Raw genomic sequence first — 24,644 nt, 5'->3', positions numbered from 1 at the left:
TTCTGCCTGCCCCTGGGAAAAGCCTGCAAAATTTTGGGGTGCTGGTGGGAGGGGGGATGTGCTGCTGCTTCCCTCCCCATCCCACCACAGCATTGTGGGCCCCAGCTTTGCTGTTGCTTTTGGAGCTGTCAAAAACTGTGGGTAGAGGTATTTTTGTTGTGTTTTTTTGTTTCTTCTTCTCCTCGGGCTGGGTGGTCCCCCTGCGCTGCCCCACTGCAGAGGGAGTTGGGATGTGGCCCGGTGCCTGGCCCTTTGTGTGAGGATGGGAAGCACCGAAGCAGGCCAGGGCCCAGCAGGTCTGTGCCCTTCTGTCACCTCTCTGCACTGAATTTGGCCACTCTGCGCCCCCCCCCCCCTTGGCTTTTGCCCAAGGTGGTGTGAGGCTCTTGGGGACTGAGTGGCTGCACGGGCCTGATACTGCACCAGCATTAGCCAAGGGCCAGCTCCCAGCTGCCCGTGATCCCCTCTGGCATCCATCAGCTGGGTGCTCTGGGAAAATGCCCCCAAAACTCTCCCTACAATGCCCCCCAAAGTGACATTGCCTCCCCCAAGAAGAGACTTCTCACCCAGAGAAGTAACTTCTGAAAAAGCTCCGCCCCCCCCCCCCCCCCCCCCCCCAGCAACTTTTCTCCCCAACAATGCAGTTTATCTTCCCTGCAAAAGCTACCTCAGCCCCTGCTAAAATGTGGCTGGTCACCCAAAAGCAATTTCTCTCCCCCAAAAGTGATTACTTCTCCAAAGAATAATACCTTTCCACAAAAAGTGACTTCTCCTCCCCTGAAAACTTTTTCCCAAAAAATTTATCCTCCAAAGAGTTACTTCTCCCCCCAAAAGCGTTATCTCCAAAAAGTTGCTGCTCTCCTAAAGAATGGCTTCTCCCCTTCAAAACTTTGTCTCCAAAGTGACTTCTCTGTGAAAAGTTACTTTTCTCCCCCAAAAGCAACTTTTGTCCCCCCAAAAGTTACTTTTCCTTCCCCAAAAGTAACTTTTCTCCCCCCCAAAGTGACTCTTGTCCCCAAAAAAGTGATTTTTCTTCCCCTAAAAGTAACTCCCCATGTGACTTTTATCTGCAAAAAGGAACTTTTTTTCTCCCAATAGTGTCCTTTGTCCTGAAAAAGTGCATTTTCTCCCCCAAAACTGACTTTTCTGCCCCCAAAAGTGGTTTCTCTTCCCCAAAGGCAACTTTTCTCCTCCAAAAAATTACTTTTACTCCCCCAAAAGTTATCTCTGCCCCCCCAAGTGGCCTTCTGCCTAAAAAAGAAATTTCTCTTTCCCATAGTGCCTTTTGTCCCCAAAAAGCAACTTCTGTTCCCCAAAAGTGGCTTCTTTTCCCCAAAGGCAACTTTTTGCCTCCAAAAAGCGAGTTTCCTTCCCAAAAAGTGACTCCCCCCCCCCCGCCCTGCGAATCCAAACTTCCTCCACTAACAGCGATTTAACTCCCTAAAAAACTTCTCTCCTCTAGAAGTGACTTCTCTATCCAAAAAAGCAACTTTACCCCCAAAAGTAACTTCTTGCTCCCCAAAACAACTTTTATCCTCCCCAAAACCGACTTCACTACCTCAAAAAGCGACTTACCCCCCTCAAAACGGACCTCCCCCTCCCAAAGCCCTCTCCTCTCTCCACCCGAATCTAGCTGCTCGCCGAAGAAGCCCAAACTTTCTCTTCCAAAAAGCGACTCCTCCCCTTCCAAAGCAACATTTCCCCTCCCAAAAGCCACTTCTCCCTACCCAAACCCAACTTTCCCCTCACAAAACCCAACGCTTCCCCCCCCGCCTCCCGCAGCCCCCCCTCGGGAGAACCACCCTCTTCCCTCCTCCCTCCGCGCGATCCCCCTCCTCAGCAACCCGCTTTCCTCCTCAAAAACTCGTCCCCTCCCCGCCCACTCCAAAAAAAAGTAACTTTTTCCTCACGAAAAGCCACTTTTTCCATCAAAAGCGGGCTGTGCCCCCCTTCCCACCGCCCACCCCTCCTCAGCCCGCGCCGGCGGGGGGCGCGGGGCCGTGGCGGGCCGGGCCGGGCCGCGCTGAGGACGAGGGAGGAGGAGGAGGAGGAGGAGGAGCGGCCCTGCTCCGCTCCCGGCGAGCTCAACAAAGGGCGTCGGGGCATGGCGGGGGCCGGGGCCGGGCCGCCCGCCTAGCGCCGGTGCGGGCCGGGATGGCGGCGCAGGGCGGCGGGTGGCGGTGGGCGCTGGCGCTGGGCATGGCGCTGGCGCTGGGTGGCCGCCGCTGCCCCGCCGCCCCATTCCTCAACGCCTCGGCCGTTCCCGAGCGCTGCCGCCGCCCCGCGCCCTGCGAACGGCTCCGTTACGGCGCCTGCCTGGGCTCGGCGCTGCCCTACGCCGCCACCTCCACGCTGCTGGCCGCCGACTCCGCCTCGCAGGAGGAGGCTCACGGAAAGCTCCTGCTCTGGTCAGGTATGGACGGGTCGGGAGGTCCCGCGGTATAGCGGGGCGGGGGAGGGGGGCACGGGCGGGAGCCTGGGAAAGGCCCGGGACGTGCGCTGGCGGCGGGGGGAGGGGTGCGGGGCGCCGGGGAGCGCTGTGGGGGCGGGCAGGGGTGGGTGCGGTATCGAGGGGGCTTGAGCGCGGTGTGGAGGGGCAGCAGTATGGTGGGGGCCTGGGGGTGGGTGCGGTATAGAGGGAAGCCGTATAGCAGCGGTCTGGGGGTCGGTGCAGTTTGGAAAACTGTATAGCTGGGGAGTGGAGATGAGTACAGTATAGAGGGGAGCAGTATAGTGGGGGCCTGGGGTTGGGTACAGTGTAGAGGGGGAGCAGGATAGTAGGGAACAGGAGACAAAGTGTAGAATGGAGCAATATAGCAGAGGACAAGAGATGGGTACAGTATAGAGAAGGAGCAGTATAGCAGGGGACTGGTGATGGGTACAGTGATGGGGAGTGAAGCACAGTAGGAGGCCAGGCATGAGGGCAGTAGTGTAGTGGAAGACAGGGTACGTTATAGAGGGGAGGGGGACTGCGGATGGGCACAGAGGGAGCACAGGACAGTATAGGGGGAGTACAGTATAGAGGGGGAGCAGTATAGCAGCGGATCATGGATGGGTACAGTATAGATAGCTGTATGACAGGGAAGCAGGGATGGGTGTAATATAGCAGGGGGCCTGGGGTTGGGTACAGCACAGAGAGAGAGCAGTATAGCAGGGGACCGGGGCTGAGTCCCTTACGGCAGTGGAGCGGGGTAGCACCTGGTGTTTGGTACGGTGCCCCAGAGGCATTATAGAAAGATCTGGGCACTGCCTGCACCGAGCTAATGGGTGGATGGTGCTGGTGCTCCCAGCTGCTGCTGCTGAGCTCAGCCCCATCCCATCGTGCCCCACATCCCCATGCGGCCACACGCTGGGGGAATGGCATGAGCCGGGTCCGGTGATGGCACTGTCCCCACAGGCCTGCGCAATGCCCCACGCTGCTGGGACGTCATCCAGCCCCTGCTCTGTGCTGTCTACATGCCTAAGTGTGAGGATGGCCAGGTGGAGCTGCCCAGCCAGACCCTCTGCCAGGCTACCCGAGCCCCCTGCACCATCGTGGAGCGTGAGCGTGGCTGGCCTGACTTCCTCAAGTGCACGCCTGATCGCTTCCCTGAGGGATGCCCGGTACGGCGGGGAGGACATGGGGAAAGGGGGGTGCCCCACTGTGTTGCCATGGGTTCCGCATCCCCACAGGGCAGCGGGAGTGAGAAAACGCCAGCTGTCCCCATCCCTCCATGGGGGACTGACGTCCACCCTGGCAGCACAGCCTTCACCATAGGGGTGCTGCCTCCTCCTCCTCACAGCCTTGTTTCTCCTCTGGTAGAATGAGGTGCAGAACATCAAGTTCAATAGCTCAGGACAGTGTGAGGCACCACTGGTGCGGACAGACAACCCCAAGAGTTGGTATGAGGACGTGGAGGGTTGCGGCATCCAGTGCCAGAATCCACTCTTCACTGAGAAGGAGCACCGTGAAATGCATGTCTACATCGCTGCCTTCAGCTCTGTCACCATCTTCTGCACCTTCTTCACCCTGGTGAGATACGGGGGAACATGGGGAGGTGTCCCCAAAAGGGGACTGGGCACCAAGCTGTCCCTTACTCCTCCACCTCCACCAGGCCACATTCGTCGCTGACTGGAGGAACTCCAACCGTTACCCTGCCGTTATCCTCTTCTATGTCAATGCTTGCTTCTTCGTCGGCAGCATCGGCTGGTTGGCGCAGTTCATGGATGGTGCTCGCAATGAGATCGTGTGCCGGGCTGATGGCACCATGCGGCTGGGAGAACCCACGTACGTGTCACCTTTGTCACCATCCCACCATGGCCACGTGCCAAGAGGTGTCCCTGGGACCAAGGAGGACTCTTGGGGGTTTCCTGGCCTCTTGGGAGCATGGAGGATGCTCCACTCTTGGGGCAGGAGAGACCCCCTTCCTCCTCCTTGTCCCCTTGGTAGAGGTTGGTGACACTTCTGTCTCGCCTCCCCCCACGTAGCTCCAACGAGACGCTCTCTTGCGTCATCATCTTTGTCATCGTTTACTACTCGCTGATGTCGGGTGTCATCTGGTTCGTCATGCTGACCTATGCTTGGCACACCTCCTTCAAGGCGCTGGGCACCACCTACCAGCCGCTGCTGGGCAAGACCTCCTACTTCCACCTCATCACCTGGTCCATCCCCTTCGTCCTCACTGTTGCCATCCTGGCTGTGGCACAGGTAACAGGACCCTGATACCATGTCCCAGCAATTCCCTGCCAGGATGATGTGCATAGGGAGGGGTGGCTACAGCTGGCTGAGCTCCTCTGTCCCTATCTCTGCCACAGGTGGATGGTGACTCTGTCAGCGGCATCTGCTTTGTGGGGTACAAGAACTACCACTACCGGGCTGGCTTCGTCCTGGCGCCCATTGGGCTTGTCCTCATTGTAGGGGGCTATTTCCTCATCCGGGGTAGGTGTGGGCTTATCCCAGCATGGGGACAGGGGCACTGTGGGTGTCCCCCTCACCCTGACTACCTCATCCTTCCACTGCAGGGGTTATGACGCTCTTCTCCATCAAGAGCAACCATCCCGGGCTGCTGAGTGAGAAGGCGGCCAGCAAGATCAATGAGACCATGCTGCGGCTGGGTAAGCAGGGCTCCATTGGCACCACTTCTCTGGGAATTTGAGTGGGAATGGGGACTTTTTGTCCCCAGAACCCAGACAGCCCCACCTTCCCAGGGGTGGCTGCAGTGGGGACAAAGCTGTAGTGATGATGCTGGTGCAACATCTTTGTCCTAGTGTTGCTGGGGTCAGGCTAAACCAGGGATGTCCTGCTTCTCTTCCAGGCATCTTTGGCTTCTTGGCCTTTGGCTTCGTCTTCATCACTTTTGGCTGCCACTTCTACGACTTCTTCAACCAGGCAGAGTGGGAGCGCAGCTTTCGGGAATATGTCCTGTGAGTGGGACAGGGATGGGAGAGCGAGCAGGATGTTTGCAGTGTCCTGGCACCTCGTGTTTAGCAGGGGACATTGGAGGGTGGAGACCCTCAAGTTTCCCACCAGCACTGCCACCGCATCTCCACTGTGTAGAGCTGTGGGGCATCCTTGGTGCCCTCCTCCTTATGGCCACTGTCCTATGTCTGTCCCCATAGGTGCGAAGCCAATGTGACCATTGCCACGCAGACCAACAAACCCATCCCAGACTGTGAGATCAAGAACCGGCCAAGCTTGCTGGTGGAGAAGATCAATCTCTTTGCCATGTTTGGCACCGGGGTCTCCATGAGCACCTGGGTCTGGACCAAGGCCACCCTGCTCATCTGGAAACGCACCTGGTGCAGGTGGGACCCCGATGATGTCACCACAGCTGTGTGTGGCCCTTCCTGCCCCATCCAACATCCTGAGATGTTGGAGGTCATTCCCAGACTTTTGTCCATCAGCTCGATGGGTTGTGGGCTCACAGCAGACAGTGGTTCAGGAATGGAGTGGCTTCTCCCACTTTGTGGGTGTCTCACATCCCGTTGTTGGACATTTCCATCCCCAGGGGTGCCATCCAGCGCAGTCCCCAGCCCTTGGTGTCCCTGTCCAGAGGGGGAAAGGGAGATGGGGAGGGTCCCTTTGCCCCCAGCTGTGATGCCTGGGGTTGTGTGTCCCTGTGCCTGGGCCACCCTGTGTTCCTGCTCTAAGCCGCCATGTCCCCAGGCTGACTGGGCAGAGTGATGACCAGCCCAAGAGGATCAAGAAGAGCAAGATGATTGCGAAGGCCTTCTCCAAGCGCAAGGAGCTGCTGCGTGACCCAGGCCAGGAGTTGTCATTCAGCATGCACACAGTCTCACACGACGGCCCTGTAGGTATGTATCCGTGGCAGGGGGTCATCTCGGCGGCACCCTGGGGCCCCTAAAGTCCCTGCCCTTGACCAGGCTCCCCTCTTCTTGCAGCTGGCTTAGCATTTGATATCAATGAGCCGTCTGCTGATGTGTCCTCGGCGTGGGCCCAGCACGTTACCAAGATGGTGGCCAGGAGAGGGGCTATCCTGCCCCAGGACATCTCTGTGACGCCTGTGGCGACGCCTGGCAAGTTCTTGGGGACCGCGTGGCCCATCTCTTGGGGGAACGAACCAGGCTGAGGGGTGTTGGGGATGTGTGGGGAGGCAGAGCCAGAGGGCTGGGGCTGGTGGGGAGGTACAGGGCAGGATGTGGCGGCTCTCATCTGTCCCGTTGTGTCCTGCAGTGCCGCCGGAGGAGAGAGCCAGCCTCTGGGTGGTGGAGGCTGATGTATCTCCTGAGCTGCAGAAGCGCAGCAGCCGCAAGAAGAAGCGGAGGAAGAAGAAGAAGGAGGTGTGCCCAGGCCCTGAGCACTGCCTGGGGGCCTCCATAGCCCCTCTGGCCCCCAGCACCATCCCTCACTTGCCCCGGCTGCCCCCCCAGTCCTGCCTGGTCGCCTTTGCCCCTGACATCCTCCCGGGGCTCCCGCCCAGCCAGCCTGAAGCCACCTTTGCTGGGAGGCCATGGGATGGCTGCCGCAGAGCCAATGTCTTCCACCTCATCAGCAACCCCTTCTGCCCTGAGAGTGGATCCCCAGAGGAGGAGAGTCCCGGCCCCAGCAGCAGGTGCCAGCAGCACAATGGGGGTCCGTTCTGGCCCCCCAACCCTGGCACACTGCCCCACGGCAGGGGGACGAGGACTCAGGGCCAACGGGCTGTCTTGGCCCCCATCCACTCTCGGACCAACTTGGTAGAAGCAGAACTGCTGGACGCCGATTCGGACTTTTAAGCCCAGAGGGATGTTGCAAGGGGACAGGGACCCTTGGGGTGAGACCCAAAGCCTCGTCCAGCACAGGCAGCCTGCGAGGGGACAGTGAAGCCCACCCTGTCCCGCCAAGGCCAGTCCCAAGCATCCCCCTGGCTTGGCCACGGCTGATTTCTCCCCTTGGAGGATGGTGTTTCTTCCCACATCGCCCAGACTAGACTCTGTGCACATCCCAGCCCGGCAAGACACCGGCAGAACAGTTTTGGGATATCCTGGCATCACTGGGAGAAGACAAATGGGGTGTCGGTGGAACAAACACCACCCAGGTCCTGCAGGGGTTTAAGGACAAGGGGGTTGCTGCCTTTGCCACCAGTAGGAATGGGGGGTGGGTGGTCTCCCCTGGACAGCGGTACCAGGCAGCAGGTGAATGTAGGTCAGGGTAGATTTTGGTGAGCTTTGTCCTGTGTCCCGGGGTGCTGGGACCCACTGACACCCCTCGCTCACCCTCCACCCCCACCCATGGCTAGATGGTACGTAGAGCTTACAAACACTTGTGCCAATAGGTTTTTGTATTTTTATTTTTTAAGCTTTGTATAATACACCAAGATGTGACGGTTGGGCACGGTCTCCACTCGGGTGCTGCGACCAAGAGCAGGATGAGCTGACCCCCCTGCTTCATGGGGCAGCAGCAGCATCCTCAGGGTACACCCACTTTTCTGGGTGCACCCCTATTTCTTCAGGGGTCCCAAGTGCCTTCCAGCTCCCCAGAGAGCTGAACCAGACCCAAAATGGAGGGTTGGTGAGATGCTGGTCCCTGACTATGGGAAGCCATGACGCAAAAAAACCCATATGAAACTTTAAAACCCCAGGGTGTGCAAGGCGAGTCAGGGTTGCCTTTGCTGTCCAGGTGCACCAGCCCCCTGAGCAAAGGTTTTTATATATATTTTTTTTAAGAACCGTTTCCCCTCCCCAAGTTACAGGAAACCCAGCCGAACCCTGAGGTAGGAGGACTCCAGTCCCTGCTGGTGTTTTGTATCTGTCCATTATCCCTGTACACATCTATATTAAATCCTGATAGGCTCCTGGCTTTCTCTCTATCCCGGTGACCTCCATGGGTTAATTTTTGCTGTGTAAAGGAAAACCCTCCTGTATCAGTATTAAATTTGCCAAGTTTCCATTGCCAGCGGCTGCCCTGGGCTCTTTGGGGAGGTTTTGAGTGCGAGGAAATGTTGCAGGTTTTTGTCCTTTTTTACTAAAAAAGCTCCAACTGCTTTAAAACCTGCTAAAAACTGCTTTAAGTACTGCTAAATACTGATTGAAACTGTTTTAAAAACTGTTTTAAACTGTGCTTAAAAACTGCTAAAAAACGCTTTAGACTGCATTAAAAACTGCCTTAGAAACCGCTTTAGAAATGCTTTAAAAACTGCTAAAACTGCTAAAACCTGCTTTTAACTGCTTTAAAAACTGCTAAAATGTGCTTTTAACTGCTTTAAAAATTGCTAAAAACTGCTTTAAACTGCTGTAATACCCTCGTCCTGGCCACCTCCCTGCAGATGGCAGGTGTGAGGGGCTGGGAAGGTCTGTGGGTGCTCTGGGGACTGTTACGGGGGACACTCGCTGGGCTTGGGTAGCAATATATTGGGGGGTCCTTTGCCAGCAGATGGCACTACGGGTTTAAATATCCCCAAACTTGCAATGGGGTGGCTCAGGTTTCGGGGTGCTGCTGGGTGCAGACCAGAGTGGGGTCCCGCAGGCACTGCTACTGCCCACAGCGCTGGGCAATGGGCTGCGTGACTGGTGCTTTTGGGGAGAAATGCTGCTTTTGGAAAGTGGCCTTTTTTTATTTCACTTGTGAGTGAGGCATGCAGGTGCTCTGTTATCCCGGAGACCAGGTGTCCCTCTGAAATTTGAGTGGAATTGGCTGGTGAAAATTGCATTTTCCCTGATGGTTTTTGGCAAGTGGGGTGGGCTGACCCCACTCTGCTGCTGTCGCAGGGCTCTGCACAGGGGCCAGCGAGCAGCAGGAAGCCAGAGTAAAGGCTGGTTTATCTGGGGTGAAACAAAATGTTTTTTATATTTTTGTGTTTGTTTGTTTTTTAAACAATCTATATTTTGTTTTTGAGTCTTTTTGAAAAGAAAAACTAATTGTAGCAGCTGTTCCTAAATATATATATATAGTTTATGTATATACCGTTTTGAAACAAAAAGCTAAAATACTTCATTCTGGAAACAACAGATGTCCTGACCCCACCACATCCCCTCTATTTTCCCCCAGGTACCAAAAAAGCCCCCTCAATTCGGCACACGAGGACAAAGTAGTGGCTTTTTAAAAGGATTTATCCTGGGCAACACCCCATCTTCCTCACAGAGGGTTCAGAAGGTGGAACCAGCTCTTTGCTCTAGTGGGAAAAATGAGAAGCAACCACCACCACCACCACCACCCCCCCCCCCCCCCCCATTTAAATGGTTATGATTAAAACATCTTGGTTAAAAGGGATGCAATGCCCGGCAAGGGACAAATTCAGACCAACTTCTTACACCTGCTGTGCTGGGAGCATCCTGCCCTGGCACCAGGCTGGGAGCACCGAGCATCCTCACCCAAAAGTGGCTGGTGGTCCTGCTCAGCACCGTGGGTGCTCATGGTGGTGTACACTGCTCGGCGTCAGGTTCTGCAGGGGAGTAAGAATTAAGAAGAATTCAGAAGGCAGGGAGGTGCCTTTGCCTTGTCTCTCCCACTTTCTGCTCCAGGGCATTTTCCTCTGGCCATAGGATGGGTACGGGGTAGTGCAGCTGCTGGCAGCCACCACCGTGGCTTTACCCTGACTGATGCTGCTCTTAGGGAAACTGCAGCCAGGAAAGCACTAATGTGAGCAGCAAAAGCTGTGCAGTTGCCCACAGTGGCACTGATGCGTGTGATGTGGGACCTGGAAAAGGACTGGAGAGGTCCAGGGTGGCCAAGCTAGCTCCGATGGAGGAGATGCTGGGACCAGGCAGTCCCAGGCTGGCCAAGCCAGCGCCGGTGGAGGAGATGCCAGGACTGGGGCAGTTTTATTAGGGACAAGGACAAGGCTGGAACAGGGTCCTGCTCCCCACACCATGTCCCCTGAACTTTTCTGCAAGAGCATCTTCTCCCTCCATTTCTATCAGCATCGGGGAAGGTTACTGGCAAGTTTTAAGGACCCAAGGGTTGAATCTCCCTTTGGTGACCCAGGTGTCACCTGCTCAGCTCCTTGCCTGGCAAAACCCAGTTAATTTCCCCAGCTGTACATCGAGTATCCTCAGGAAAGAAAGGGAAGATCTCACATGGTCACATGTAAATAACATCCTTTTATTTATTATTCTTTTCCCTTTAGGTGAGAAGCAGTATTTCAGGCTCCACTTTACATTACAAAGGAGCTAAGAGCCCTTCCTCTTCCCCCTGCCTGCCTTCCCATTGTGAAACAGCTTTAATATCTTCCAGTTATTATTTTAAGCCGATTTCCTAAGGAAACAAGGCTCATAGGGTTACATGCCTGTGCATGTCTGTCTGTCTGTCGGGCATGCCCCTGGCACAGTACTCTGCTGTTCTCGGCAGAGAAAATTGTAGGTAAAGACTGCAAAGATTTCATGAAAATCAAGTGCAGGGAGAGGAATTCCACACGCGCATGCACCCCTGTCCCACTGTTCTGCGTTTTAAGTGGTTTTGGGAGGTGCAGGAGGGTCACTCATCTCCCCAGACACCCTCGAGAGTGTTCATCAGGGCTGGGCAGGGAGGTTTCAAGGAATCTGGATAATATTCGCTATGAGTACATTTAACCACTCACCCTCACGGACAAATGTCGGTGCTAGCTGGCCATCTAGTTGCCTTTGCCGTAATTAAATGAATGAAAACTACGACAGCACAGGCCAGTCGCAGGGACGTTGCCAGAACAAATCAATAGCTGCAGTAAAATTGGATTGCTCGTATCAAATGTCCAAATGCCATTAGGCAGGGATATAGGCTGAATCATCTTAAATTCCTGTCTGTAATACAGGAGGTACAATTAGGAGAGCTAATATAGTGTGGTATCGACTTCTAGTTTGGGATTATTTACATATGTATCGGTAAAATGACTACTGTGTCTGTTGGCTTACAGTAGGGTATTAAAGAACTGAAAAACTTCCATATAAATACCTTCCGCCCCCCCCTTCATCTCTGGAAGGCTTAGCCTTTGTAGCGGTGCTCTGTGGCTAGATCACTGTGTGCCATGGGGTTTTACAGGAGCTCACACCATCCCTGTTAAGAGAGGCTGGGCTGCTTTTAACTAGGATCAGGGAAGCAAAGAGGATCTGTGCCGAGCACTCCTGCCCTCCGTCACTAACCTCAGCACGCTCCTGGCTGTTGGCTTGATTTTTTTAGGACCAAACATCACAGGAACAGGCAAATCCAGACCGTGAAAGTGGCTGGCGCTCTGCTGACCCAGTAACCAGCTCGGTCTCCTCCCAGCCATCACTGCACGATGCCAGCCATTCCCCACAGTGCAGTGTGGTCAGATGGAGGATTTCAGGGCAATACGGCAATTCATGAGCCGGATGGTTCAGCCACGCTTGATTTTGCAGCTGTTGTGGTGGAGAAAAAACTGGGTTTTCTTTGTTTGTGCAAGATCAAAGTATGGGTGTCTGCACTAGAGCGCTCACGTGTCTACCTGGGGTTTTCCTCCATTCTTCCATCTCTGGTTATCACGTGCCAAGGAAGCAAAGGGGACAGAGACGGCTACAAAATGCCTGACATCGATGTCTAATCTCACTCTTCCCTCACCTTTGGGCTACGATATGCTCCCTGTTGGGGGCTTATGTACGCTGATTCCCAGGCAGCACAAGCATATGGGTCCCTTCAAAACAGGACCCTATAAGCCAGGCCCATGGGCATTGAGGCGTAGACTGGGTCTAGCTTGGTTCCACCATGCACAGCATTCCCATCCCCAGCCCATCCGGGAACGAGGTATTTCCACAGCAGCACACACAGGTGTACCAGGCTGGAGAGAACAGCTGAGCCTGCCCTTACAGCTCTGGGAGAGACCGCAGCCATTTTACTCTTTTTCCGACTTAATTTTGGTGTTTGTGGTTATCATTGGTACAAGAAACTGGGCTGTCTCCTGCGCAGGTCTACACACAGCTACAGCTGTCAAGGGGAAGACTCTCTCCCATCCAAGGCTGCTTTCTCCAAAGGTGCCACAAACCTATTTTCAGGCAAAGGCAGCCCTGCCTCACTGCCTGTCTCTTGTCCCTGTTGCTCTCTTCCACACACGCGGCATGGGGAAGGAGCCAGCCCCAACCTCTCTTGTAGGCACCGCTGGTGCCACTCTCACAGAGCCCCGATTGTTTAAACCACTCAATCCTCCCTAACCAAATGGCCTCTCCCTTCCTCTCCTGATATCCTTTTTTTTCCCAGATAAATTGTCGAGTACAGCCTAGCAGATTCCTCTGGTAGTGTGGACCGCTTGCTGGATCGCTGGCAAGCTGTGATATCATCTATTTGCTCAGCACGCAAGCAGTGGTTTGTGCCCTGATACGACAGAGGCATCTCCAATTAGCACCAAGGGTGTTTGGACATGCTGAAATTAGTATATGACTTTTTTCCCAGGAAAATACCATCCCTGTTGGTAACCCCATTTGAGGACTGCGCTCTTTAAAAAGGTGAGCAGGGCAAGTGCATTGGAAGATCCTACACTTAGCCAGGTGGGTGATGCATGCATGGCTGGGGTGCGGGTAGCACAAAGGACCAAACTTGGGGTCAGGACATTGCCTGAGCAACAGATTCCCCCAGGTCAGGTGTGTGCAAAACAACCTGGCAGTTTGTGTTTGTGGTTTTTTTTTTTTTTCAGATTGTGGGATCTGCAGCACCAGGAGATGATAACATCTGGAGGATTTCTGCCTGGGGGAATCGGCACTCCAGGTCAGCACAAGCCCCACTCTGCAGGAGAAACCCATGGTGCTGCAGCAGCTGGGGCTTTGCACGGAGCCTGCTCTTGTCTTATGGCTGCAAGAAACACATAGCGTATATTGAAGGGGAGGGATATTAATCTGCTACAACTTCAAATCCCTCCCATCACAGCTTTCAAAGTTTTGCTTTCAAAGGCCCCTTCTGAGACTGAAATCTGTCCTGAGACTGAGCTTTCTGATACTAGGAAGGGGGAGAAATGTGCTGTGACACCCACATGCAAATTCTGATTTCACTTCAGTAAGGAAATAGCATTAGTTCAATAAAGTTGGGATTTCTCCCCAGCACTTTCCACGCACAAAGTAATGTGCTGCTTTTCCTTTAACTTCAGTCCTACTCACACATTCCTCCCGTCATCCTCTCTGACGTCTCTCGTCTCTCGTACAGGGTTGCCTTTGGAGCCCATTAAATGCTTTACAGCCCTTTTTCTCCTCGCCTCTGTCCTAGACATTTTCCAGTCCAGCTGCCACCCTTGCATATAATGAAACCATTTTTCCTCCTGTCCCCAGTGAGTTTTTACCAATGCAGCGCGTCATCAGCTGCTGACCAGGTTCTTCCTCTCCAAGCGTGAAATCCTCCTTCAGCTTCTCAGTTTCTTGCCCCTCTCCCTTTATCTCTCCTCTGCCTCCTGATTTTGGGGTTCTTCCTGTGGATTCCTCCTCTCCCTCCACCTCATCTCACAGCCAGCTCATCCCAAACACCAAGCTCACCCAGGGCTTGTAAGTGACTTAAAGGCTCTGGGCTGCAAGTGTTAACTTGGCAATTGGAAACTCTCCTGGTCATTGCAATCTTGCCAGTTGTTTTGTCCTGCACTTTTCTAACTTCTGGCTTTTGGAGGATCCTGAAACTCCACGCAAGCTTTTCGTGCCTCTCTATATTCCATCCTCTTCCGCATCCCTCCTGCTTGGCTATCACAGCCCCCTTGGTATCAAGAAACAGTTGTTTTGCCTCCAACTGGCCTGACACATTGGATGCAACCTCCCATCCCTCGAACGGGACAGGAACATTGCACTTGCTTAGCATTTGCACAGCCCCTAACCCACGGGCTTTGCTCCTTGGCTTGTGCCCAGGGATACTGTGTTAATCATAATAACAGTAATAGCAGTTAACTAGAAACAAACAAACAAACCAAGGACGGGTTTGAATGCCCCTTCCCTAAAAGAAGCTTTCCTGAAGAACTGGATTTTGGTAAACATGACTCATTACTGGCTTTTGCTCATAGGAAGGCCCTGAAGCAGGGCTGACCCGTGCAGGGGCTTGGTGGGCTGGCTGGGCCTGGCAGACAGCAGCGTTCCAGGCTCTCGCATGTCACATTCGTCACGCCAGAACGTCTTGGCTCCTGGTTTGCGAGGCTTTTGCTTGTGGCGGCGCAGCGGGCCCAGGAGAGCAGCCTGGCACAGCCCCTTGCGCTGCGGGTGCTCAGCGGCCTGCGACCAGTGGCACGATGGGCACCGGCCACAACGCTGACATTTCCACTAAAATGTGAAAAAGCCGCAAAGTTCTCCACGGGAAGGGGGAGGAGGGAGGGGGGGGGTCAAGCGGGGCACCGGCCGCCCAGAGAGGGTGCGGGGGCCGCGGGGAGCCCCACGGCCCTGACGGGACCGCGCCTGCCGCCTGCCGCCGCCGCCGCCATTCCGCGCCTCTGTCCCCGCGGGCCCCCGCGGCGGGACAGCGGCGCGGCTCCTCCGGACTACATTTCCCAGGCGCCTCCACGGCGCGGCGCGGGAAGGCGGGGCACGGCGGGCGGCGCGGAGGCTGCCGGGAGTTGTAGTCGCGGCGGGGCGGCGGGCGGGGCGGGGCGGCGGGCGGGAGGACTGCACGTCCCGGCGTGCCCAGCGGGCGCTGAGGGGGCGGGTGGTGCCTGAGGGAGCTGGAGGCGGCGGCGGTAGCGGCGATGTCGGTGCAGGTGGCAGCCCCCGCCGTGGAGCTGAAGGAGCTGAGCGGCCCCATGGATAAGGCGGCGGGGCCGGAGCCGGTGACCGCTCACGCTCCCGGGCACGGCGTGGCCGCGGCCCCCTGCCCGCTGCCGGCCACCGAGCGTGAGGCGGCCCCGGCGTCCTCCTGCGGCGGTGAGCGGCCTCCGCTGAGCGGCTGCCCCGGGCTGTCCGCCGCAGCCGGGCTGCCGCCGGGCGCCGCCAAGGTGCCGCAGGCTTCGGCCATGAAGCGGAGCGACCCGCACCACCCCCAGCACCGGCACCGCGACGGCGGCGACAGCGGCGGCGCCGCGGCCGAGGCGCTCGTCAGCCCCGACGGCACCGTCACAGAGGCGCCGCGCACCGTCAAGAAGGTAACGGCGAGTGGAGCTGTGGGTGTGTGTCACGGGGGGAGGGCACCCGCCCGCGGGCGCGGGGACCCCCCGCCGCGTCTTTGTGCGCCCCGTCCCGCTGCACCCCCACCGGGACATCCCCGGGGGACAGGCAGACCCCACCGGGGAAGGGGAGCCCTGCCGGTGCCTGGGGATGCGGCGCTGCCTCTCTCCGGGCAGAGGCCGTCCTGGCGTGGGGGTCCTTGGTACGCACGCGTGGGGTGTCGGTGTGCCCCGGGGTGTGCCCGTGACCGCGTGTCAGGGCCATGCTCCTCCGAGGACGTGGGGTCCCATCGGCTCCTTGTGTCCCCGTGTGCCCCTGCCCTGTGGGTAATTATGGGGTGCACACACAAACACAGGCCTTGGGTATGCCCACGGACACGTGTGACCAGCGTGATCCTGCCCTCTTCGTCTGTGTCAGTGTGTCCAGAGGTGTGCCTGCCTCCTAGGGTATGTACTTGCTTACACGCTCACGTCTGCCAAGGAGTGTTGGTACTCACTGGGTGTGTGTATGCCCCACTCCTGCACACTCAACTGTGCCTGGCTGTGGGAATGTTTGTGGGAAATGCAGGTGCCAGGTATGTGAGCTCCTGGGTGTGTGTAGGTTCACATTGGGTTCACGTCCCCGGGGTTATCTGCTTGCTTGGAAATGCAGATATGCACTTCATAAAAACGTACAGAGCTGCCCATCCCATTGTATGCAAGGGATAATCAGGCATACCCAGTATGGATGCTGGGTGTACATGTGCACAGGTGTGTGCCTCTGGGTATATCGTTGGGTACACACTTGCACACATTCAGGGCTGGGTTTGCACAGCCCCTGTCCTGGTGCTTGCCCATCGAGGTGTATGGGTGCATGCTGGGAATGCATAGACCGCTGTCTCCCCGGCATGTGTGTGCTGGATGTGCACCTATGGACATGGCAGGTACACACTGTCCCCCTTCAACTGTGCCTGTGCTGTCACCAAGCGTGCATCTGCACCATGGGTGTGCTATGTGCACAGGTGCATGACCTTTAGATGCATACATTGTTTATGTATATATACCCCCTAGGTATATATGCATGTACAGGGGTCCCCTTAGCTGCTTATGCATGTGTTTGCAACCGTTTTTTTACTTACACATGAATATGTAGGCTTATCCATAGGTGTGCATCCACTTGTGTAATATATGAACTCACACATGTGAAGGTAAGTAGACAGATGTGGATCTGCACGCTTGCATAATGCATGCTGGTATGTGTACAAACATGCATATAGATGTGTACACACATACAATTGTCTATGTGCTGTAGCTATATGCATGTGTGATGCATACCTGCACATGCAGGGGAAGTATACCTGCAAGTTTACATGGTTAGATATCTATAGGGATGCAAACAGGTGCACATGCCTGTACCTCTCAGTACACATGTATGCATACAGGTGTGCATACATGTGTCTATAGCTGCATTAACACTGACAGAGATGGGTGTATATGCACTGAGGCACACAGGCTCTCCTTGGATGCCTATGTATGGGTGCAGAGAAGCACCTTTGTGCATACAGGCACCTGTACGCCACGTGCTCAGGCATGTACTTGTACCTTTGCACATCTGCCCACACCCAGCAGACATAGATGCATTCAGATGCATGCAGACAGCCCCATGTGTGTCATGTATAGACATCCCCATTTCGTATGCTTTGCATACACAGATGATGCCCATACCAGTGTCCACCTATAGATGCACCCAAGTCCACTCTGACCCATTCACACAGATACATCCATGCGTATCCATGCTTCTCAGCTGGATGCACCCATGAATGTAGATACTCCCTATAGTGTGTGTGGGGTATATGTAGTTTCCTGCAGACACAGCCAAACATCCCTCCATGGGATTGCACTTTTTCCACAGGGACTCCTGAGTAGGAGCAACCTAAGATGTTGGTGCCTGGCACCTTTCCCTTCAGAAATCCTGGGAGAAAGAGTTCTCCCCTGTGATGCAAGAACCAATTTGAGGGAATGTAGGGGAAGAGGTGTTGTGGTCATAAGGGGAATCTCTCTCTTCCTGAAACTTTGGGGTAAAAAGCACATATTGATTGACTTCCACTCTCTTTAATTGTTATTCTAGTATTTCCTCTCCCTTCAGAAGGTGCAGGGTGAGGGGGTTTGCCTCTATAACTGATGTTCTCCTTTGTGGCCTCCCTGAAATTGGGAGTCTCTCTTAGGGGCTCTCAGGGAAGGAGTGCATCTCTGTAAGGCAATGTCTCCCTATGAAGAGAGTCTGGATCAAGAGCTCCTTCATCCTCTTAGAAATGCCTCAGTTCCTTGGTAAAGGACATTTTTCCACTAAGACTGTGACTTCTGTCCCCAGTGTATGGAGCCCTCTCCATTTGATATACTAATCTCATCTCTCCATTTTTAGAGACCCTCAGGGTATCCCTATTTCTCCTCAAGTGTGCTTAATACTTCTAAACTCCTCCTTTATTGATCTTCTTTCTTTCTTGCCTTTTTTTTTTTTAAAAAAAAACAACAAATAGTTTTTTTTTCCTTGCATTCCCCTTCTGAAGTCCAGCTCTTGTCTGGTGAGAGGAGCGTGGTGTTAGATGACACAATAGCATTGATAAGTCAAGGATGGCAAGTGATGGAGTTATCTGCATTGCTCTCCCTTTATACTCCTAAAAGCAGCAGAGGGTGCCTTTTATAAGGGAGAAGCAAAGAATGCCAGGCTTTCAGGAGAAACCTGGATGCATGAGGAACAGCCAGCAAGCTTATGGAGCAGCAAAACCCCAGCTGGTTTCCTTTGCTTTGGGTGATGAGTTTGTTTAGGAGTCTGGTTGCTAAAGGAAGCGAGATGTGTTGATGGAGGGTATCTGGGAGTACATACTGTTCGTTCTCTTTCTTTCCCTTCATACTGTTGCTTTCCAGTGACTTCAGTGTGTGTTCCAGAGACTTGAGGCATTTCGTTTACTGGATTTACAAATCCAGAGTCCTTTCCACCGTCTCTTAGGAAGTCATGTTATTTAAATAAAACACCAGATTTGGTAGCCATAAAATTGTTCCTAGTCCTGTGACTAAAAAATTGGGCACACAGAGCTGAAGCATCTGTTGAAAGAAGGTTTAGTGCATAAATAAGCCTAAAAGAAGCAGATAATTTTTTTTTTTGTCAGATCCAATAGAACTTTCTTTAGGACCTGAAATAAAGGTAAGGGTCTATTCAAAATAGATAAGTAATATCATATCAGCTTTGCAGTGAAACATTAAACTGTAGCTCTTCACAGTGTTTGTCTAGAAGAAAAAAAATCTCAGTATTTTTTTCTTGATTGATTTATGTATTAAATACATAAATACTGTTTTTTCTGTGGTTTTTTCCCTTTCCTTGAAATTTTAACATGCGTTTTTGAAGTACTGTGTGACCAAATGTTTATTTCATAGTACTGACACAGCACAGAGTTCCCAGTAAACAGCCATGACTGTTCTTTCCTGTAATACTACTCTTCATTTTAAAACTAAAATGTACTAAAGTTTAGTATTTTACTTGTGTCTGTCTGCCTTTAGGTGTGCTAAAGTAATATTTTACCTTGATAACATGGGCACAGTATACGTGCCTGGACTGGCAAGTGTTAACATTTTTGCAAGTTTGTATTTTCATTTATTTAGGCAGTTGATTCATTTTGTTGTACTATCACAGCTGATGTATAGACCTGGTTCTGCAGTCTTGCACACCTGCTCATACAAGAAATGATGGCACTCCTGCAAACCCAGAAGTCAAAATCAAGTACGCTGGGCTTGTCTTCATGACACCTGCAGAGGTGGTTCCCATCACATCTGGGGGAAGATCTCTGTCATCACATTTTTGTTCTCTCTGGATTCTTGCTGTAGATCCGCCCTCTCAAGAAATGGCTAGAAGACCTTATTTCTGAGATGATATTGGACTTTGACTTTTACAGCTAACTGACTAATGGATGTGGCTGTGACCTTTGCATGCATCTACCCAGGTAGATGTAGCCAACCTCTGGTTGTCTGGCGCTGCTTCAGAGCTTACTGCTTCTGACAAGGGCTGGTGAGTGGGTCTTTGACCAGTGTCTGAGATGGGGGCTGATGGCCTGAAGCTCTGGGGTGGTCTAGACCTTCTCTTGCCTCTGACTGTGTGTCCTTACTCTCCTGCCACGTTCTCAGGTGGCTCTAAGATGAGGCAGTTCAGGGAGGTTAAACTGCATAAAATTCCTTGCTTGAAGTTGAATTAGTTTTCTGTTGGCATAATTCCCTCCAGCGTGGGGTCAAGGAAGAGCCAGGAATGGTATGGGAGAAGTGGTACGAGCAGGTTAGTGGAGATGGGAGGAATGGAAAGGCCTCTCCAGCAGCGGCTGGATGGTGTATTGGCTCGGCTGTAGCGTTAGTGATGGGGTGCTGGCAGCAGCTGGCTGGGGTGACTCAGGAGATGTGCGGTTTGTTCTGCCGTTGCTGCTCCCAGAGCGAGGTGAGCCATGAGGCTGAGTAACAGTTTCAGGTGTCCCAGGCTAAACTTATCCATGGATATGAGTCAAGACCCTGAGTCACGCAAATTGTTTACAGTTTTAGATTTGAACAGTGTTTTGATGATTAGATGATCACTCATTGGCTTTGGGGTGGTGGTGGCCACTTACGTTTTGTGTTAATTCTTAGAGCGTTCCTAGATCAAAGCAGCTGAATGTTGCAGAACTCCTGGAAATGTTACTGATTCCCACCACAAGTGCACTGAGGGGCTATAATTAAGACTCCCCAACTGATTAGCTGGATGATCTTGGCCTTGTAATGACAACTCTGTGCCCCTCTTTTGTTAGCTGAGAGAACATACACAGATGCACTTCTCAGTTTAATGATTCGTAACTACTTGGCAAGTAAGGCTTAGTAAATGCTTGTACACCATACTGGGAAGTTTAAATGACAGCAGTTATGTAGCCGCGAAGTTTTATATTAAGCATATACCAGTTTATACAATGAAAGGTTTTGTTGTGGGTTTTTTTTTTTTTTTTTTGTCCCATCCACTCAGTACTGAAAGCACAGCTTACTTCTTGAATTTCAAGCTGTGTTCTTTTGCTCCTTAGCATCACTAAAACAGAGGTTTTAGAATTGGAAAGGATTGATTTGCTGGTTTATCAGTGCTGTTGATTCATTTAGTGGGCTAGAGCAGAGCACAGCTTGCTTTTCCAGAGCTACACCGCCTCTGCAGTGCCAGTGGCTGTAGAAAGCTGTGGCTTTTGTCTGTGGGCAAAGCAGAAAAAACAGGGTGTAGAAGTAAACAGTAACAAGATGCACATCCTTGTGTAATGTTGCTGCTTGAGTATAACCTTTCTAAAACTCCCCACTGTAAAATTCTTAGGTGAAGGGATTACATCAAAATAAATGCCTGGTGCTCGCTAGACTGGCACATCACCTGACTGGTGAGCTGTGATGGGAGGTTTTATTCTGCTAAGACTATAAATGACTCTCATGTGGCTTGTCTAAATGATGATTCTGACCTTGACTCCCAGCAGATTTCATTGCCTGTGATGAAAGTAGCTTTTCCGTTGTAAATGTGTGTAAATTCCTTGCAATCTTCCCACATTGTTTTGTGGGGCAGAGATTTGGGGTTTTTTTAGCAGGTGTGTGCTCCATTAAGGATCTCTGACGTGCTTGTGCGTTTTCTATTTTCTCAGCTTCATTCTAACCCCTAGTGATCACTTATGCTAGGTAATAAATGTTTCCCCTGAGGCTGAATTCCCAAGTGCTGCTCATAATGAGTGTGGTTTGAATGCTATTTAGTAAAATCTTATCATTGGAGGCCATATTCTTTTATTACATATAATACTCGTCGGTCTGTCTCCTTATGGATGTGTGCGGTTTAATTTTAGAAGGTGCCTGCGTGTGACTGGTTGGAACTGTGTATGAAGATCAGTATGTCAGCCTTTGGGATGGAGGCGCAGGAACAGAAGGGAAGATAAAAGAAGATTGGGGGGAAAAAGTGGTAGAAAAATAATGGCTGTGAATGCAGGTAGATGGCAGGCTGTAAAACGTAATGACGTGGAAATGGGAAGCTGAGGTGTGGTTCAGGGTACCACAAACCTTGTAACTGGGAATGGCAAACTTAGTTTTGCTGGGAGGCTGTGGCACTGTCCCTGTGTTGCTTTCTTAGGTAAAAAATTTTGAAGCACGTAACGATCTTTGTGTTTATATCTTTCCTGGAGGGACAGAAACCTGGTATTTGAATTCACAAGCAATTAAAAGCATAGTCTTGGCTTTGGCCCTGACTTGGTGCTTGAAAGTTGAGCAAGGTAAAGCAATTCTGAATTTTGGAGCCATGTTTGACCTTTTCAGTTTTCTTTTTAACTCTGTCTAGTGAATTGTAAAACATGATGATTTAGCTTGAAAAAGGAAGAGATGGAGGTAAAACTAAAAAGAAAGAAATGAGCCAGGTAGCTCAGGTGTAATAGGCAGATTTCTCTGTATGACTGAGTGACCTGCAGCATTGGTTAAATTGAAGAATACTAAAGACTGAAAGAATAGAATTGTTCCAAATGTTGTGTAGAGCTACCACAGTGCTAGGGTTAAAAAAAATAGCCACTTAATTTTCTTCTTTCATATTTATTTTCTTCTTCAGTTTTGCAGATTCAAGCCAGAGATCCAAGAGTAGAACCTCGGCCATGTGAAGGAAACATCCTCCCTGTAGTACAATGCCTGACATCCCGTTAAATTCCTATGTAGAGACATGAGCTATGGGCAAGTTACGAAATCTGAATGACGACTGGAAGAGAGACAGCCTGAGAAATAAGGTCCAGCCTCTAAATAAAAATACTGGAGGCTGCTTGCTTTAAGTCCCAGAAAAACTGTTAGGTTCTAGGGCTTCAAATGAGCAACAAACTGACTAGGAAGAAAAGGGTGAATTAAGGATAAAATGAGCTTTAAATATTTCTTGCACAAAATCCTCTAAGCTCAGGTCTGCAGTTAAAGGCATTTGTAGCAGAAAAATTTCACTGAAATGCCTCAATTTTAGCTTAGAGAAGCCATAATAAAACCAATTTCTTCCATTCTTATTGAATAGCTACCAATGTCAGCTTAGGGTCTTTCTTGATAGAAAGTTTGTAAACAGAAACGTAAGGTGAGGAGCCTTACCACCAGACTTCCACAGTTGCTGTGAGTCACTGATGCAGGCTGCAAACAGAAATGGGAAAAAATGTTTGTATTTTTAGTTGCAACAGCAATTCTGTCTTCTGTTAGAAGCAGTCTTCTTGAAATTAAGATGAAATATTGCAATGAGGTAAAAAGGAGTGAAGATTTAGTAAAACTGTTTACACATTCTTGTTGTGCAGTTGTAGAGGAAGTGTGTAGTGCCCACTTGCAGGTGTGCTGCAGATGACGGAGAGAAGCAAGGTCAATTCTGGAACCTAAATTCAGTGCATGTGTGCTGGATTAATGGAAGGCTTTCTGGGCTTTAAGCTTAATTCAGACTCTGAAATGGGAAAAGTCAGTAAGTGAGAAAATAGGACTGAAGAACATGAAATCATAGTTCTTCAAGGAGTTTTGAGGTCAAAGATTTAAAAAAAAATATTTTTTTTTGACAACACTTATCATCTGACCGTTTCCCTGCTTAAGGCCTTGAAGCAATAAATTGCTGTCATGCTTGTGCACACTAGATGTGTACTGAACACCTCTAGAAAATGTTGAGGTTTTTTGTTTCTAGTTGTATTTTGGGAAGGCCAATGGTATTTAAGTATGTTGGCTTGGTGGTTTTTGCATCAAAAAATTGTGCAGCTATTCCTAGAGCAGGAATTCAGCGTTGCAGACAGAGCTGTTGATGAACTACTGGTTTCCTAATGAAACTTTGAAACTTCATAGTTTTTGTAGATGCAGCTCACCTAATCTCTGCTCACTGCAAAATACAATTCGTAGAATAAAGAATGATGAGATCAATCAGAAATTGTTAATTCTTGTTCTGCAAAAGAGTACATGAAGCTGATTAAATTGGCATCCTGATTTACAACACTTCCCCTAAGTATGAGCTTTCATACAGTTTGTGTGGCAGAGAGAACCTTTGGTGTTTTTTAAAATTTATTACAGTATTATTATTGTAAAATTTACATGTATAATGATATAAATACATATTGAAATATTTTTTATTTTTACAATAGTAGAAATATGCACAGGTGTCTTGGGTGAAATGGTTGTTAAAGAGAACAGAGACTTCCGTGTGACTTTCCAGAAGATTCGGTGACCAGCAGAATGGTTTCCTGAAGTGAATGACACTTGCAGGGACTTTTCTGAGAATTGAATGATGTGGTCTTGCTTATGTTCTTTTTATGCCTGAAATGAAAGGCTTTTCTGCAAATGTAACGTTGGAGTGCTCTAGAATAAACAAGAATGGGTGAGAGCCTAGAGTTAACATTCCTCTGCACCCTCAAAAAGCTCACCATAGTGCTGGAACACTTTGTGTTTTCCAGCTTTTGCAGGATAGCACTGCTTCATTTCAGATTTGTAGCTGGGTATAGTTGCACTGAAATTAAGACTGCTTGTCAATATATTTGGGGTTTCCACTATGAAGTGGAGGTGAGCTGACCTTTTCTCCCAGAGGTCTTGTGTTGTTATTAAATAGCACTCTTGTTGAAGCATAGTTCCCACTGACTTCAGGTGGAGCTGTGACTGCTCAGCACTTCTCTCAGTTCTGGATCACAAGCCATGAGAAGATGATGATCTTACAGTTAGTGGCCAGATGTGAAAAGTTTACTGAGGTTGTCTTGCCTAGCATTACTGAAGGCACGCCTAAACAGATGCAGGCAGACCCACATTTGCTTTGCACATGCCAAACTGGTCAGATATGAGTCACCTAATGTCTTGTTTTCTTTGGGATGCATCAGCACAGTGCTGTGCATGAGCCGACACCACCACTGTGCAGCTTCTGGACCGGAGCTGGCTTCTGTCCATCCAGCTTAAGCTCCAGTCTGTCTGCACCTGCCTGCGCAGACTTGCCTGTAGCAAGTTTGGCAAAGAAAAATACAGATTTTAATTATGTGGGGCAGCATTTAACAGCCTAAGCAAACCCTCTGGTTCTTCTTGAAGTCTCCTGCCTCTCTCTCTGTGTGTTTTGCAGTTTCCCAACAGGCAATAGGGGAAGAAAAGCATTGGCAAAGTCCAACCCTAGAACTGTGTTCTGTCCACTGATGAGACAGGTTCTTCTGAAAGCAATAGTGTGTGTGT

At 51.4% G+C, this 24,644-nt stretch overlaps 2 protein-coding genes across 2 annotated transcripts in view; both read left to right on the top strand.

The window, feature by feature from the left end:
- Positions 1–303: 303 nt before the first annotated feature.
- SMO (smoothened, frizzled class receptor) lies at positions 304–8,374 on the top strand. The gene is made up of 12 exons (XM_080391293.1): positions 304–2,413; positions 3,398–3,603; positions 3,803–4,012; positions 4,095–4,267; positions 4,468–4,687; positions 4,795–4,918; positions 5,002–5,094; positions 5,295–5,403; positions 5,599–5,784; positions 6,146–6,294; positions 6,382–6,516; positions 6,674–8,374. Exons 1-12 carry the CDS (start codon positions 2,155–2,157, stop codon positions 7,213–7,215), a joined length of 2,406 nt encoding a protein of 801 aa, XP_080247419.1. The 5' UTR covers positions 304–2,154; the 3' UTR covers positions 7,216–8,374.
- A 6,595-nt stretch (positions 8,375–14,969) lies between these two features.
- The window catches only part of AHCYL2 (adenosylhomocysteinase like 2), a 109,368-nt gene continuing 99,693 nt past the window's right edge, over positions 14,970–24,644 (top strand). The window contains exon 1 of the mRNA XM_080391296.1: positions 14,970–15,437. Coding sequence (XP_080247422.1) covers positions 15,045–15,437 — 393 coding nt within the window. The 5' untranslated portion in view covers positions 14,970–15,044. The remainder of the gene's footprint in view (positions 15,438–24,644) is intronic.

This window comes from Falco punctatus (genome assembly GCF_963210335.1).
Source record: "Falco punctatus genome assembly, chromosome: 6".
In the NCBI taxonomy this organism is placed as follows: Eukaryota; Metazoa; Chordata; class Aves; order Falconiformes; family Falconidae; genus Falco; species Falco punctatus.
Note: the sequence above shows the minus strand (reverse complement) of the source record. Positions and strands in the feature narration are given on the sequence as shown.